The 17892-nt window shown below is 37.7% G+C and overlaps 1 protein-coding gene across 1 annotated transcript in view; it reads right to left on the reverse strand.

The window, feature by feature from the left end:
• Window positions 1–967: 967 nt before the first annotated feature.
• LOC127570277 (V-type proton ATPase 116 kDa subunit a 1-like) overlaps window positions 968–17892 on the reverse strand; it is a 68241-nt gene continuing 51316 nt past the window's right edge. Inside the window, 9 exon segments of the mRNA XM_052015655.1 lie at window positions 968–1062; window positions 1428–1491; window positions 5265–5347; window positions 5350–5371; window positions 8492–8708; window positions 12941–13059; window positions 13608–13701; window positions 15063–15223; window positions 15540–15679. Coding sequence (XP_051871615.1) covers window positions 1453–1491; window positions 5265–5347; window positions 5350–5371; window positions 8492–8708; window positions 12941–13059; window positions 13608–13701; window positions 15063–15223; window positions 15540–15679 — 875 coding nt within the window. The 3' untranslated portion in view covers window positions 968–1062; window positions 1428–1452.

Here is a 17892-nt window from a genome sequence, read left to right on the forward strand (position 1 = left end):
ACACAAGTTGTTTTACATTGCAGAGAATTGTGTGTGTAGTATCTCCAGCAATTTCTCCCGGTTTGGGGTCAAATTTTCAGCATCAGCTTTTTCTTGCTTTTCAGTTTTTATTTGTGTATTTTCTGTTAGTGCAAGTTCATAGCACAACTCTCCCTGCCATCGAGGACTCTTCAAGAGGCAATGCTTCAAGAAGGTGGCATCCATCATTAAGGACCCTAGCCACCCGGGACATGCCCTCTTCACACTACTACCATCGGAGAGGAAGTACAGGAGCCCGAAGACCCACATTCAATGTTTCAGGAATAGCTTCTTCCCCTCTGCCATCAGATTTCTAAACAGTCCATGAACCCATGAATACTACCTCATTATTCCTCTTTTGCACTTTATTTTGTAACTTATAGTAACTTTTATGTCTTTATGTCTTGCTGCCGCAAAACAACAAACTTCACGACATATGTCAGTGATAATAAACCTAATTGTCATATACAAATAATGATGAGTTGCCTTTTGAAGCTGAATTTCAAGCCACACTGAGCATGAGGCAACAATATTTTCATGATAGTGTCATAGGTATATCATTAGTGAATCCATGGTAACTGGTGCAGATATTTTTCTGTATTTCACTCTTAAGGTCAATGTAAGGGTTAGATGTTATAATAAAAGCCATTTACATTCAAAATTTCAGAACCAATACTCTCCTCCAGAAATGACTTCTCTTGTGTTCTTGCCCCTCAGTTAGGGGCTGTATGTGAGGAATAGTTCTTTGATTTTTGTTCCTGACCTGATATGCTTGGTGCTTGCAATGAATCTACAAGGATAAAATTGCTTATTTTTCAGCAATGGCATTCTTCATGAGTACCAAATTGCTTGAATTCTCAACCTTGCCATAAGATATCATCATTGGTGCTATGAGGTAATGGAAAGCTTAAGTTATCAGTACTCACCAGCATGAGCCAAGCTCAAGGCCCATAAACGCAGGTAAGAGGCAGTGTTTGACACACAACCCAGGCAGTACTCAATTGTATGGATCGCTTGTTGTACAAAGGTATCACCAAAGCTGAACTGTTAAATATAACAAAATGAATTCTGTAGTAACATGAGGTTTGCAGTATTAATACATTAATAAATATGGAAACCATGTGGACTTTTGATTGACCTGTAAGTTAATTATGTAATTAAATAATAAGAAGCTATGTTTTAAAAATGAAGCACTTACAGCATAATAGACTTTTATTCCAATCTCTTGTTGTGAAAGGATTAATTAGAAAGTAGAACATAATGTGGTAGAAGTGGAAAGGAATAATCTCACAGATGGCTTGTCTGAGCTTTTTATGCAAAATGTAAACATCCATTAATACCTAGTAAATACTAATAAACCTACTTTTGATCTGTGTCACCATCTTACCTTACTTTTCATGCTTATTTACCTTTTCTTCTTCCCAATGATTCTTGCTAACTTCCTCCATTAATTTCTGGCCCACTGCATTCTGTCTGGAGGATGGAAACCTTTGAGATGTCACACTCAACCATTTATTGTTTAAAATTAATTAACAATTAGAATATCTACTCATAAGGCAAAATTGAACCAAAGTTAGGCAATAGCACTGGTACATCAAAGGTATCAGTAAAGAAATATTGCACAATGTGGTTTTATCAGGAATTATTCCATGGGTCCACAATGGACTGGAGAGTTTGTGGACTCTGATCATTATCGTCAAAACTGTGGTTGATGGGGGATGGTTGGTGTGGGTGGCAGGATCCCTTGGTGGTACGTAGCAACGATGCTTGGCTGAGGAGCTGGGTTCTAATTACCTCAGCAATATTTAAGGTGTTGCTCCAAAGTATTAAATGCAGCTTATGAGTGATGACTCTATATCTGCTCATACATGGGTAGAGGTATGTATAGGTTGAGACAAATTCATCAGCGCTAATTGTGGGGAAGATGATTAAGTACAGAGGATTGACAGTACAGTGGGTTCCCCAGTGGCTCATTTTAGTGTGGGTGAGGGTTATCATAAGGTCTATAGTGTGCATGATAGAATTCCTGTTTAGCAGGCCACTGTAGACTCCTTGTTTTAATGTCAGGAACACACCTTCAGTTTATTCAATTTCCTATTCTTTAGGTTTGAAAGAGTGAAGTCAGTGTGAGGGGTGAGTGCAGAATTAGTGAATATTTCTCATGAACCACAGTCCATTTGATGGATCCATGTTTCAGGGGTTAGGTCAACCAGATAGACACCATCGCCAAGAAAGCTCATCAGCGCCTCTACTTCCTAAGGAGGTGTAAGAAATTTGGCATGTCCCCCTTGACACTCACCAATTTTTATCGATGCACCATAGAAAGCATCCTATCTGGATGCATCACAGCTTGGTATGGCAACTGCCCTGCTCAGGACCGCAAGAAACTGCAGAGAGTTGTGGACACAGCCCAGTGCGTCACAGAAACCAGCCTCCCCTCCTTGGACTCTGTCTATACCTCTCGCCTGCCTTGGTGAAACAGTCAGCATAATCAAAGACCCCACCCTCCTGGGTCATTCTCTCTTCCCTCCTTTCTCATCAGGCAGAAGATACAGGAGCCTGAGGGCATATACCACCAGGCTCAAGGACAGCTTCTATCCCACTGTGAAAAGACTATTGAACGGTTCCCTTATATGATGAGATGGACTCTTGATCTCACAATCTACCTTGTTGTGACCTTGCACCTTATTGTCTACCTGCGATGCACTTCCCTGTAGCTGTGACACTTTATTCTGTACTCTGTTATTGTTTATACCTGTACTACCACAATGCACTCTGTACTCGATGTATCTGCATTGTATAATGAATTGATCTGTACGAACAGTATGCAAGACAAGTTTTTCACTGTACCTCGGTACAAGTGACAATAATAAACCAATACCAATACCAATAGGTTTGGTCTTTGCCTATAGTTCATATGTGACCTTTTTTTAAAATTTATTACCTGGATGGTGATGATGAAAGAGTAAGGAAACAGTTAATTCTCAACTTTTAATCTTTTTCCTGTTAAGTTTCTATTGGGAGTATTTTTAAAATTAAATGTAATTCCAGTCAGTGGGCTTTAGCTGATAACAGGTTATTGCACAGATACAGAACAAACAGAGAGTGTTTTAACTGATAAGATTTCAGCAGAGGCCAACAACAGACTTCCTTTGTTGACGTGATGGCTTTATCAACTTCAACAAGTTGTGCTGTTGTGAGATTGTGGGCAGGTTTATGGTCTCATCCACATGAGTATAGGAAATTCTTCTGAGAACATTTTTGAGGAGGTTGATTGAGAAATAACTGAAGTATTGACATAATACTGTAACTATTCAACTGAATGGCAATTCAAACAAGATGAAGGTTTGGAGAGTTATGCTTTTTAAATCTAAAAACCATCTAATTTGAATTATACAATACTTCTTATAAAACCAGGGTGAAATAAAAGTAATAAAAAGCAAGGTGTTAGAATAGATTGTTCTGAATTCACAAAGCTTGGACAGCCATTCAAGCTTCCAGTTTGAAACCTGTGAAGTGATGAATTCTGTGATACAAGGTACCATAAACGTGTCCTTAATTGTATGTGTAATTATTATTGAAAACTATTATTGTATATGTGTAATTATTAATAACTATCATTGGACAAATGTGATTATAGACCATAAGACACAGGTGAGGAATTAGGCCATTCAGCCCATCGTCTGCTCCCTTACCAGTCAAGAACCTATCAATTTCTGCCTTAAATACACCCAATGACTTGACCTCCACAGCCCTCTGTGGCAATGAATTCCAAAGATTCACCATCCTCTGGCTGAAGGAATTCCTCCTCATCTCAGTTCTAAAGGGACGTCCTTTTATTCTGAAGCTGTGCCCTCAGATCTTGGACTGTACTACTAATGGAAATATCCTCTCCATGTCCACTCTATCCAGGCCTTTCAGCATTCGGAAGGTTTCAATGAGATCCCCCTTCATTCTTCTGAACTCCATCGAGTACAGGCCTAGAGCCCTCAAACGCTCCTCATAGGTTAAGCCTTTCTTTCCTGGGATCATTCTTGTGAAGCTCCTCTGGACCATCTCCAGGCCCAGCACATCTTTCCTTACATACAGCGTCCAGAGTTGCTCACAATATTCCAAATGCGGTCTGACCAACACCTTATAAAGCCTCAGGAATACATCCTTGCTTTTATATTTTAGTCCTCTCGAATGAATGCTAACATTGCATTTGACTTCCTTACTACCCACTCAACCTGCAAGTTAATCTTAAGGGAATCCTGAACTAGGACTCCCAAGTCTTTTTCACCTCCGACTTCTGAATTCTCTCCCCATTTAGAAAATAGTTTACACCTTTATTCTTCCTACAACAGTGCATAACCTCACACTTCCCTACGCTGTATTCCATCTGCCACTTCTTTGCCACTCTCCCAACCTGTCCAAGTCCTTCTTCCAGACTCCCTGCATCTGCAACACTATCTGTCCCTCCACCTATCTTTGTATCATCTGCAAGCTTGGCCACAATGTCATCAGTTCCTTCATCCAGATCGTTAATGTATAAAGGGAAAAGCCGTGGTCCCAACACTGACCCCTGTGGAACTCCACTAGTCACCAGCAGTCATCCTGAAAAGGATGCCTTTGTCCCCACTCTCTGACTTCTGCCAGTCAGCCAATCCTCTATCCACGTTAGTACCTTGCATCTAACACCATGGGCTCTTATCTTGTTTCGCAGCCTTGTGTCAGGCACCTTGTTAAAGGCCATCTGAAAATCCAATTAAATAACAACTTAAATGAATAAATAAACACTGTGAATAAGCACTGTGCATAAATTATTGATAATCATTGTATGGTTAATTCCTATGAAAGTCAATAAATAGCTTTGCATCCTATTATCTTTTGGAATAAAATAAATTATTCTTGAACTGACCTCAGTATATTTCTTTAATATTCCTGGGGATCTGCTTAGTTGTTGTGCTAAGCTTGCGGCCATTAAAGGGACAGATTAATTCAACACAGTCACACTTAACACAGAATAATATATTATGCTTTACTTATTATTCTTTACATATTATTATGCTGGTGAGCTTCAAAAGCAGTTGGATTTTTGTTTTATCATGTGATGGTATTGTAGATAGTCCAGTTTAAAATAAAAATATGCTTGTGTTAGAAGTGCATATAGGTGAAGATTACTTCAAAACATTAAGCATTCCTTGGCTAATGTTACTAAGAGTAACTTCTAGATTCAAGAGGGTGTCAAGGTCAAATATTCTTACCATCAGCTTTTTTCTTTGGTGGTCACTGTATAGCAGGTAGGGCTTTATAAGGAGCATCCATGGAACTGTCAGCAGAGCAAGAGAACCAAGAACGTTTGGACACTTCTCTGTGGAGATGTTTGTTTTAAAATATTTCTTAAATATACAGTTGAAGTCATCATGTAACAAGATTTAATAAAACATGATGGACAATGATGATATCACTGCAGCTTCATTTTAATTCTCTGATGAAGGACTATGGAGTTTCACTTTAAAAACTTTATTTATACAGCACAGTAACATGCCCTTCCGGCCCAATGAGTCTGCGCCGCCCACCTTAAACCCAGGTTAACCTACCCGTACATCTTTAGAATGTGGGAGGTAACAGGAGCTCTCGGAGGAAACCCACGCAGACACATGGAGAGGATGTACAAACTCCTTACAGACAGTGACAGGAATCAAACCCCGATCACTGGCGCTGTAATAGCATCACACTAACTGCTACACTACCTTTCTTGGAGTTATTTCTTTTAAACTCACATTCAAGAAGCAGGTCCTCGTTTATTGTCTGCATTCTCGAATTCCTGTTGGAGCTGTTCGAATTAATAGTGTTGCACACCACTGGGCATAAATTAGATTTTTATATTAATTCAGTCTGAGTGTTCAGTTTAATTATTCATCGTAGTATTAAGTAGAAATGGATCATATGCACCCAGAGATGGCATTGCATCAGGATTATTGATATCTTCCCTGCCTCCCTTATATCTGCCTCATGCCTTTATTTACTCAATCTCTCCAAAACCTTTTGAAGCACAATGCTTGATCATCCTTAAAAATGGTTCCCTTTTTTTTAATTGTGTACTTTACTATCTTACACATACATTATTTGACCCATTCCTCTGCCTTCTGACAAGCACTTGGTCTTGCTCCATTTATACATGTCATTTCCCTTTATGAACCTTACTTTTCAGTGTGAAGAAGACTGGGATTTTCTTAAACTTTTCATGGTATGTGGGTGCTGCTGTCTAGGGGAGAATTTATTGCCTATCCTTAAATGAAATTGAGAAAGCAGAGGTGAGCTGCCTTTTTTAACTATAGCAGCCTGTGTGGTGAAGGTACCCACTGTGCTCATGTATAAGGAGTTCCAGAATTTTGACCCTGAATTGATCTGTATTCAGGTCAGGATGGTGAAACATAGAGGCAGCTTGAAAGTGGTGCTACTCCCAGGCATGCTGACTTGTCCTTCTCAGTGGTAGAGATTGGGGGTTTTGGAGATGAAACCTTGGCAAGTTGCTGCAGTGCAACCTGCAAGTGGTTTGCATGGTGGACCACAATGGAAGAATTAAAGGTATTGTTTAGTTGCCAATCAAGTGTGTTGTTGATGGAAATATTACTGAATGTCAAAGGGAAGTAGGTATCCTCTTATTTTCTAACATGGTTATTAGCTGCATATTATCTGCTTCTAACAGTATTCCCTAATATTCTTTCTCTCTCACTAGCAATTGTGTAAATGAGAATGGAAGGCATGGTGATATTTTATATGGTTAAAATAATTCAGAGTCCGGCTATTCTTTGGTGAGTGACTCACATCCTGACTTTTTACACCTTTAAAACATTTACATGGCATAACTCAGAGGTGTCATGGAGTAATGTTCACTTTCCCGAATGGGTGCAGCTCCAAAAACTCTCAAGAAACTCCGCTCCATTCACATTAAATAACATCCTTAAATGACAGTCTGTTCATCGTCTTATTAATGCACTGTGGGTATGATGTGCACCATCTACAGGATGTTCTCTATTAAATGTCAAGGCCTTGTTAGCACCTTTAAATTGGTAACCTCTATCATCTAAAAGGAAAAGGACAGCAAGTGAATGAGAACTTGCAACCTCTCCTTGCAACCAAATCATACACCATCCTGATTTGGGCATATATTGTCATTTCTTCATGATCTCTGGGTCAAAATTAATTCCCAACAGTATCAGTTTAAGAAAGCAGCTCACAACTACCTTCTCTGTAATGGTCAGTTACACCCAGCTCCATGAATGCATATAATGCACCTCATTGTTAGTAAGACAGAATCCTGGAGTTCATTACTTGAGGAGCACCGTCATGGCATGGACGGTTGAAGGTCTAAAAGGAATCTCCAACATTTTTCTCAGGGCAGCTAGATCTAAGTAATAAATGTTCCCATGTTGGTGAGTCTGCCTCCTGAGACTAATATTTTAAAAAATCACTCGCTAAGGTTAAAAATCCTGATGATTACAGGCTCATCCTGGAGGGCAAGGATAACACATGGCTTCAATCTTACATGATCTAATCACTTCCTTGAAGTGAGGAATTGGAGAAAGAAGTTCATATGTAAATGGTATTCTGCTCATTCATGCATTATCTTAAAAAAGATCATATTTCAGTTTATGGTTGTGCTCGTCTCACTAAAGTCTTTACTAGTATACCATCTATAGGATAGAAGAAATAAATGGGACCCCCTCACGCTTCACAAGATCTAATGCATATGTTAACATGTTTTATTGTCACAATCCCTTAAATCTATACAAAGCTCAGGAGTTCAGAAGACCTGATGGAGTAACTAATGATGCTGAACCTCAGGGAATATCTAATTCAGACAAAACAATGATACACTGAGTTAATTAAAATGCTCCATTGGATGAGAAGCTGAAATCTACCATTTACACTGGCATGAACTTCCTCTATTCAAAATTTTGCTTGTGATTTATTAGTTCTCCCGAATGCAAGAGATATGAAATATATCTCACAGTTCTAGGTTATGCATTAATAGTTTTTGCAAAAATCAGGAGAACCTCTGAACTTTCCTTTTGGTATTATATGCTTAATATTCTAATTTTCAACATCCATTAAACTGTTGCTGATGGGTAGTTATAATAGCTACTAGTAATTTCTGAGCATTACAATTCAGTATTCAGATTTCAGATTCTGCAATAATAAAATTAATGACTGGTTAGTTGTGTGATCAATTTGTATGACAGTTTGGTAACTACACTGAACCATCAATAGTGTCATAATTATTGCTGACATCAGAATATCAGGGATTAAAACTTGTGACAATACCTATATTAATAACATTACTAAATACAATGGTGCCCCTTTTGAAATGGTGTTACTTACTTTATTAATGTAAGATTAATAGAAAATTTAAGATTACTTAAAGGGGTTCAACAATAACATTTTGCCAAACAAACCCGATTTCTCAGATTTGTCAAATGCCCACCTGCTTACAGTAGAAAGGTGTAATTGTTGGATCACTGTAGTTAAACATTAACATGTTGATGAAGTGGACGAGGATGCTGGGAGCAATTTCAGACTCAGCTGCGGTAAATTGGCACCACTTGAAGATTATCAAGAAAACCAAGTAACCGAACAGAGCAGTCATGAAGATAATCTCTGGGATAAACTGCAGGAAAACGTTGTTAAACTCCTTAAAGTAACTGAAAGGAAATACAAACATTTTCTCGTTTTAATTTTTCATTTTTTTTCAGAAATACTGTTATTCTGTAACCAAGTGCGGAGAATAGTTTGGAATTTATATCTGTCATTATGCTTAATGTAAACCTAAAGAAATACATAATTTTAAAACAATAAGACATATTTAATATCCAAATAGAGGGTCAGATTTTAATCTCTACCACCTGGGTGTTGGGCAATGTATAAACAGAGTGCAGAGAAAAAAATATGGTAAGATGTTTTGCATATTCCTTAGAGAAGCTCTTGAATATTTCTTCCATCCAGTAATTTCAATGAAAGAAAAACTATTCTCTATTTCCCATCATACTTTACTTTTTGTGTTCCGTCCAGGCATTGTTTCGTGCACAGATACTAAAGCTGAAGGCTATATCCTAATATATGAACAAAGACTCGGAATAATTACCAGACTGACTAAAATGCAGTGGGAGCTTTGATATGTTGGGTCTGTAAAGGTCTGAAGATAACTGAAGAGCATTCTGCTGACAAATGATGCTCTGATATTTAGATTTTTATCTTTTTTTCTATAAAGAAGCAATTGACAATCTTGTTAAGTGATGATGTAAAATTGATGCTAAATCGGAAAGTAATAAGTTCCCTACATTATTTATCATGAAATAGTCATCACATTTTTGACTGTTCGCATATTAAGATTTTATTAACAGTACTGGTATGAATCCTTGAAGTTAATTTATCTAATATTTTAACAGAAGCATTAAAGCATTAATACTATTTAAGTCTATTGATATTGGCAATAGACATTTCTACTCCATAGTTTCTTCTGTGACAAAGCAAATAGATTTAGTATCTGTCTTAGCAGAGGAATCAATAATGTAGTTTCTTTGTATTATCTTTCATATGTCTATGTTTTAAGTTCAATAAAACCTAAAGAAGTAAAACAACTAAATCAATTTTCCCTCTTGGGTAAAAGCTGTAAAAGTTAAAAATGCCCGAGGATGGCTTCAATTGGAAATGAGTTTTTGACTAACATCCTTAAGAGGGGTAATCAGTTTTACACAACTGCCACTCCATTGACATTCTGAACTTGTGTACCTAGGCCCCATTGGTAGGGTCAAGACCAGGCATATGCGATAAAAGAAATGATCTAAAATATTGTTCCAGATAAGCTCTCTAGCACAGCTTCCCTCCCCTATGGGTTGGTGAAAACAAAAGTTTCCCTGAGCAAGGGGCAGGTGGGCAGCAGAACTGTAGCTGTGGTGTTAATTGTGATCTGCCTGCCTCATGCTAATTAGGCAATCTTTTCTGCTGCTGAAATTCTCAATGGAACCATATTTAGGAAGTGGAACAGAATGTGTAACTGAAGCTGACCTGAAAACTCCAATGGGGTCAATGCAGGAAACTGACAAACAGACATTACCCTAATGTAGCTGCCGGCATCACATTCTGAGGAATTCAGTTCTTGTATTCTGCTTTCATTCTCAAATGACTCTTCAGGGCAAAATTTCTAGGTCACCCCATAATTCATAAATAGGAGGAAAGATCTCTGAATAACTATTCCACTGGTGATAATTGCTGATTATCTTGTGCACCTCTGCAATTGTGTCAATGAACACGTATGGAACGAGGTACTTTGAAACAAATTAACATTCCATGGTGTCGTACCTTTAGGTTCCTTTGTGTTGCTGTATCCATAGACAAGTTCACACTTGAACTATATGGAAATATAAATGGAATATCCTTTATGAAACACAGTAATTCTCATCTAAACTGCGGTGTCTGGGTACAACAATTTATCATGAATCATACAATATGATACAAACTAGTTCCTAAACGTAACCTACACCTACATTACCCATGGTTCCCACCAGAGCTATCATCAAGTCTCCAAATTGGTATTCTGGTTTCGAATGAATTCATGCTATTAACTTTTGGTGGTGGTTTATCCTTTGCTTCTTTCACTGTTAACTCACAGGTTTCATAATCAGTGACCTCATCATCCAGTCCTGTCTATTTTTCCTAATAGCTCCATTCTGTATTTCCTTTTGGTACTATATTCTTACAACCTCCACTCTTCAATGTACAATGGCTGTATCATTACTTCTAGATCTCCTCCATATTCTCCAGTGAAGCAATGAAAATTGTGTGAAAATTCATATTCATTTGGGAGCTTTAAACATGCTACATGGTTGCAGTTATACATTCTATTCCACTTCCTAAGTATGGTTCCATTGAGAATTTCAGCAGCAAAAAAGATTGTACAGCTGCTGTGATGAAGTTCATTTAGCACTATTGCAGAGGGATGAATTTCAGAAATATTTTCTTTTAATTCTTTGAAGGCACAGTTTCCCAGTTTCTCTATGATCTAACATATTTTACCTTTGATTATACCATTAAGACTTTTTGCATCTTCTGACATTCTGGCTTTGCCAGTCTTATCAATGTGGAATGCCCAGCACATGAATTAGAGGAGTTATAACACAACTCCTGGTTAAGCAGGATCAATATATGATTCTGACTTTCTACAAGAAAAGCAGATCAATTAAAAGGATTTTTTGAAAAATCTGGCTTTTCAACACTAGGTGGAAACCATTTGCCATATGTGTGAAACAAGCTTGAACTGCATTAGTTTCAAGGAATAATTTCATTGTCGATCAGGGTAAAGGGTTTCAGTGCTAGGGAATGAAAAATTTTCCCCATTTTTACAGTTAGATTGTTCATGAATTAAGTATAAGCCAAATCCCCTATTGCTTCACACCAGCACTGTGTCTCTAACATTAAGGAAAGCATCCTTTCCCACTGTACCACTGAGAAGCTTTTTGTTACTGAATCCTTGTGACCTTTCTGAGTTAGACTAATTTTCATATGTCACTTCATAGACTCTTCAAAATGTATTGACATTTGCTTACTTAGTTTGACAGATCATCATCATAGAACAGTACAGCACAGGAAAAGGCCTTTCAGCCCACCAAGTCTTCATCGACCATGGTCCAAGTGTAACTAATCCCACCTGCCTGCACAAGGTCTGTATCCCTCTGTTCCCTGCCTGTTCATGTGGCTGTTCAAATGCCTCTTAAACATTGCCATCATCTGCTTCTACCACCTCTTCTGCCAACACGTTTGAGGCCACCTACCACTCACTGTGTAAAAAAAACTTGCCTTGCACATTTCCTTTGAACTTACTCCCTCTCACCTTAAACCTATGCCCTCTAGTTTTTGACATTTCCACTGGGAAAAATACTCTGACTGTCTACCCTATCTATGCCTCTCATAATTTTATATACTTCTATCAGCTCCAACCTTTCCTTGTAACTAATGCACTCCAATCCAGGCAACATCTTGACGAATCCCTGATTCATCCTCTCCAAAGCTTCCACATTCTTTCTGTAATGTGGCAACCAGAAATGCACACAGCACTCCAAATGTGGCGGAACCAAAGTCCTTTACAGCTGCAATATGACTTGCCAGCTTTTATGCTCAATGCCCCAACTGTCTACCTCTTCCCTTTTAAAGAAGTATTCTGAGCAGATATTTATCCAACTACTTTTCCAAACAGCATTTATTCATTATTTTCAGCAATTTGTAATTTATTTAACAGAATTGTAATTATTTATAGGAAAAGAGAGATGTGTGTGTGTGTGTGTGTGTGTGTGTGTGTGTGTGTGTGTGTGTGTGTGTGTGTGTGTGTGTGTGTGTGTGCGTGCGTGCGCGCGCACACACATGAATGTGCGAGATGGAGATGGAGGGGGAGTCGGAGTTGGAGTTGGAGTCCTGGTTCTAGACGTACTCCTATTCCTAGTCCTGATATTCAGTGGAAGATGGACATGATCCCTGGAGAAAGAGCCATTTATGATTTTTTATTTAGCATCTTCACCAAGATTTCAATGTATGGTTGGGACCCTTGTGATCGTACTTCCATGCCTTCACAATAATCTCACTGTCATTTTTCAGTAATGTCAGGGAGAACACTTTTAACTTTATAGAAGTCCAATAATTTTTGTGGAAATGTTTATGCCATACCATGTGGATTTGGATTAGGGAGTACTGAATGAGATCCCAATCAAAGTAAACAACTCCTTTACATTCCGATTGAGATCAGATGTACAGAATAGTGAAAAACCAGAATTTGAGTGATTATTGATTATAATCAAGCAATTGGGCAAGTGAGATATGACATTTTTAAGCAAACTCCTCATTTTCTCGGTGCTTTTATATATTGTAGCCAGTGCTCTGTACTCACGTGTGGTTCAATAAACTTAACATTACTCCAAAAAGCATGTGAATAATCCCCAGGATGACTGACATTTTCATTTTATAGGAGTTCAGAAAAGTCAGCTTATTTACAGCAATGTTCCAAATCTGAAAAAAAGAATAAAACTTAATTCCCATGCTTACAGCAATGTTAGATTTTGATCAATAAAGAATATATGCATAACAAACATGCAAAAAAATACAATAGGGGTAGTAGTTTTAAAAGTCAGGTGCAAATTGTAGGACACCACCAGATTGGAAAATTGTGTAAGAGAACAGGGCAGCCAAAGAGCACTGTTGAGACAATGACTGTTGATCTTTAAATGGTGCTGAAAGGAAGGTTGGAAAGCTACTAAAAGCTACGGTTAACTGGGGCAAGTTCTAATGACTCTAATATTTACCCTGATACACAATTCCCCCTCTATACCAGTTTCATATGTCTTCTTGCTAGGTCTTTTGAGCTTTTCCTTTTTTTAAAAAAGATGTGCAGAGGTTGAAAGGCTAATCTTGATTTCAAGATGGTAATGTTTTGGGAAGAGAAAGAGAAATGAAATGAACTTAGGAAAAACAAGAGAGACAATTCAGAGAACAGAATACTAACGTTAGAATGGGGAGATACAGCAAGGAGGTTGGAGTCAGAGTTTAATGCAACTTACTGGGTCAATGCCAAATGGGTAAGGTTTTCCTGAAAACACTCCTAGTAGAGCAGGATTCAACTGAAGCACAGCTGATTTTTGTAATGTTTCATTACTGGAAAATATGTATAGATATGAACATAATCAAAGTCAATATCTGACCCTACAATTACTAAAAGCACATTAACTAAGCCACTCTCGTGCCATATAAGTTGCTTTCACAATGTTATGCTTCCACACAAATTTTATAAAGGTTTATAAAACCCATCTTTTAAAGTAGTTATAATAACTGATAGAGCCATTAAACCATAAAAATTTAAAATACAGATGCATTATATAATCCAAGTGACTGCAGTTGAGCAAATATATACAGCAATATAAGAATTTGCTTTTTTAAATGTAGTATCTAAACAGAATTTTAATTCTATGATATTTCTATAGTGCTAATTTTACATTATATTAACCAGTTGAATTTAACAGAGATAAAATAAGATTCATTGCCAAAGAAATCTGAAGCAGTTACTTAGTTACCTTGAAAGGGTGTTGCTTCCAAGATATACCAGCATCTAAACTACTGATTACATACATTTCTACAGTCTTGTAGTCTCTGTCTGTCTGTCTGTCTGTCTGTCTGTCTGTCTGTCTGTCTGTCTCTCTCTCTCTCTGTCTGTCTGTCTGTCTGTCTGTCTCTCCAAGTATCAAGGTATAAATTGAACTGTAAGATTGGCAGGATGGGATTATACTGACTTGGAATAGATTACATTAAAATTAAGTTCACACATAAATTGTTTTGTAAGTTTGCTTCTTTGTCATTAGCATTTTTCATTGTGAAAGTTTTAATCTATTTGTCTACTTGCCTGAGGAGTTAAGATACAACTACTATCTAACAGACTCAAGAGGCTCTTTCCTAATTCTACTCCTATGCCACTCTTCTTGATAGAACAGTTTTCTGCATATGTTCCCTGATGAGAGGAGGAACCATATATGGCAAGAGTAGTATTTTAAAAGTTGGTTTACAGAATAAGAATTCCATTTGGGTTTTCCTATTGATGTTAGATATTTGCTCATAAAGATGCAGGAAATGTAATGGAAATAATTGGTGACGCAAATGAAATCTATTTGTGATCTGTGAGTAGGTTTCACATTACTAAGATCTTTATTAGTCACATGTACATCGAAACACACAGTGTAGAGTGTTCTGGGGCAACCCACAAGTGTCACCATGCTTCTGTTGCCAACATAGCATGCCCACAACTCCTAACCAGTACGTCTTTGGAATGTGGGAGGAAACCGGAGCACCCAAAGGAAACCCACGCAGACATGGGGAGAATGTACAAACTCCTTACAGACAGTGGCCGGAATTGAACCTGGGTTGCTGGCACTGTAATAGCATTATGCTAACTGCTACACTACCATGCCTGCCCATATACAGGAATCCTTTTACAGTTCAAGGGAACTCTCATGTGGCATACTCACTTCCAATGTCCATTTGGCTGGAACATAGGTCTGACACTCCAGGCTGATCCAAAGATGTTGAAAGCTTTGGAGAAGCAGTCATTATATATGAGACCAGTGTAGATAGAGAAGAGTCCCATCAGCAGAAGAATGTAACGTCCGTGACACAAGATGTTTAAAATCTAAACAAAATGAAAGCTATTTTAATCTAAATATTACAACGCAAATAAAGTAGTTTTACTCATCACTTTAAATATTAGTAGATTCATTATACTTTTGTAAAGCAAATAGTTTTTAAATGTTGCCCATTCTTATCACTTTAATATTGAACTATTATTCATCAATAAATATTTGCAAAGACTAAAACTAAAATTAACTGTAACTTTAAAAGCTTTGGATTTTGATTTCCCACAGTGGTATAATTAGGTTGAAGTTGGTTATCCTGTCATTCATTTTATCATTGGCTAAGTTGATAATTTAATGAAGGAAGCCACTTACTTCATTATTCATTTTATTGCTTCTCTGTTGCTTTTCATAGAAGATCATCCCTAGAGCTGTTATAGCCATGATCAGTCCATGCCCACAGTCACCAAACATGATGGCGAAAACAAAAGGGAATGTGATGATGCTATAAGGGGCTTCATGGAGACAAAAGAACAAATGCAGACATGAATAGTATAAATGACCAGCATTAGAAGAATAATTTTTGAGGTCTGCCTACAGAAAAAAAACTTATTTACATAAGATCTTTCCCATCTGTTTTGCTGCCATGAATTATTTTTGAAGTGTGATCACTTGTTCAGTAGGAAAAATTGTAGTTAATTTTCACAAAGCAATGAGCTGAATGATCAGATTATATGTTTTGGTTTGAGTTAGATTTTGGACAAGGCAATTTCTCTTCTCTTCATATGATGCAGTGAAGTGTTTTACATCCACCTGAGAGATCGGCTGGGGCTTCAGTTTTAGGAAGACACAGCAAAGGATGTACTATTCAGTGACAGCTTAGATTATGTGCTCAGATTCTTGTGTTGGGCTGCAACCCATAACCTTCTGACTCCAATATAAAATAATCAGATTAGATATGCCATGTATGCCATGGTTTTATAAAGTTGTCATCACTGTAATTAAATCTACAAACAGTTGGTGGAAGAAAACTTAATAGTATGATGTTCCTCTTGCCACAATTTAACATGGACACTAATTTGCTTATTTTAAATGATTTATTGTCTCTTCTAACTTAGCAGAAAAGGGATTATTTCTTGCAGCTCATTAAATATTTGTCAACTAATATCAGCAATTTATAAGGTGCAGCAAGTAACATAGAATCATATTTTTTCATAATAGATAGACGGCTAAAGAAAAACTAACAAGTTGTATTTAACTAAAAAGATGTTTCACAGGTGGGGGCTTGTGAAACAGATGCCAGCATACAAGAGGAAATGTAAAAGCCTTGTGAAAAACTGGGGATTGAGCAGAGGATAGAAAGGAGGAGGGATGGAGAGGCTTCGGAAGAGAATTCTACAGAGCAGGGCCCATGCCCTAAGTCTGTAAAATAAATGGATGGCTGTTGCAGAAAGGCTAGAATCAAAGTAATGAGTTGTTTGGTAGGGAACCAAGAGGATAGATTTCTCTTTACATCAATTTTCTGGAAGAAAACAAGGACAGGAAGGACAAATTTTATGAAACAAGGTCCAGTGCCCCGTTGAAAAATATCAGACCCCAATTTCCCTAGTGGCTGACTACAATAGGTAATAAGTCCCCCCAAAATATGATACTGAAGAGCTTAAAGTACTATTAAGACAACATGGTAAGAACTCCCCACTAAACTGCTCTGCCTGTTCCCTGCCCGCTTGAGCCATTCTTGGAATTTTTCACTCTGAGTGATGAGCAGCATATGCAATATGTCTGCTTGTATACAATTGAGAGTGTGGGGTGTGGTTTGAAAATGATGATAGGAATCTTCTTGGCCCATGACTGCAAGTGTAATTGATGTAAATTATAATATTCATTAATCCATTTTCAAAAAATAAATTCATCAGAAACATAAAATTACTGAAAAAAAACCTAATTTTAAAATGCCAAACCTCCATTCTTCAGGCTAAGAATCTCCATTCAAATGGTCTGAATACAGTGGGGAAGTCCAAGCAAAACTAAGCCCCACTGCCAGACTCCCCATGGAGTCCAACAGCTGATCTTCACTCAGTAAGTCCTGGACATAAAGCAGTTCTGTATAATCTCAAGTTTTACTCAAGAACAAATGGTTGAATGCCAGCAGTTTTGAAGCACGATTCAGCCTGATGGCATTGGTCTCCACATTCAAGGCTGGAAGTTACAGATAAGTTGCATATTTAGATTTTACAATTCCCGGAGCACTTCTCCTGCTTGGTTCTCCACCCAGTCTGAGGCCCACTTCAGCACTGCTACTTCACATTGCCTTCTGCTGTCTCCCTCTGCCAGACTCAGTAAATTTACCTAACCTTTGTGATGTTACCTGCTGCTTCCTTTTGAAATGGTGGAGGGATGTGAGAAAATGAGGCAGCAAGAGAGGGAAGCATTGATTTGGTATTCCAAAAGTTAAAAAGCAATCAACACTGTGCAGATGATACGTTGGTATTGTATTAGTGAGCTTGGCTGTCTGGCTTGTGGTTTTGACCAGTCATGGAGATTGATGATCACTGGGCGTCTCCTATATTATGGATTATTTTGGATGACTTCTATTTCTGTTCATTTTCTTTGTTCTGTTTATATAGATCACATCTGGTAGCATGTTAGTCAGCCTATGTCTGGAAGTAAATAGGTGGTGCAAGTATAAATGTCGATGAGGGAAGCTATTAGGTTGCTACCAGCAACA

The sequence above is a fragment of the Pristis pectinata genome, chromosome 5 (genome assembly GCF_009764475.1).
Source record: "Pristis pectinata isolate sPriPec2 chromosome 5, sPriPec2.1.pri, whole genome shotgun sequence".
Taxonomy (NCBI): domain Eukaryota; kingdom Metazoa; phylum Chordata; class Chondrichthyes; order Rhinopristiformes; family Pristidae; genus Pristis; species Pristis pectinata.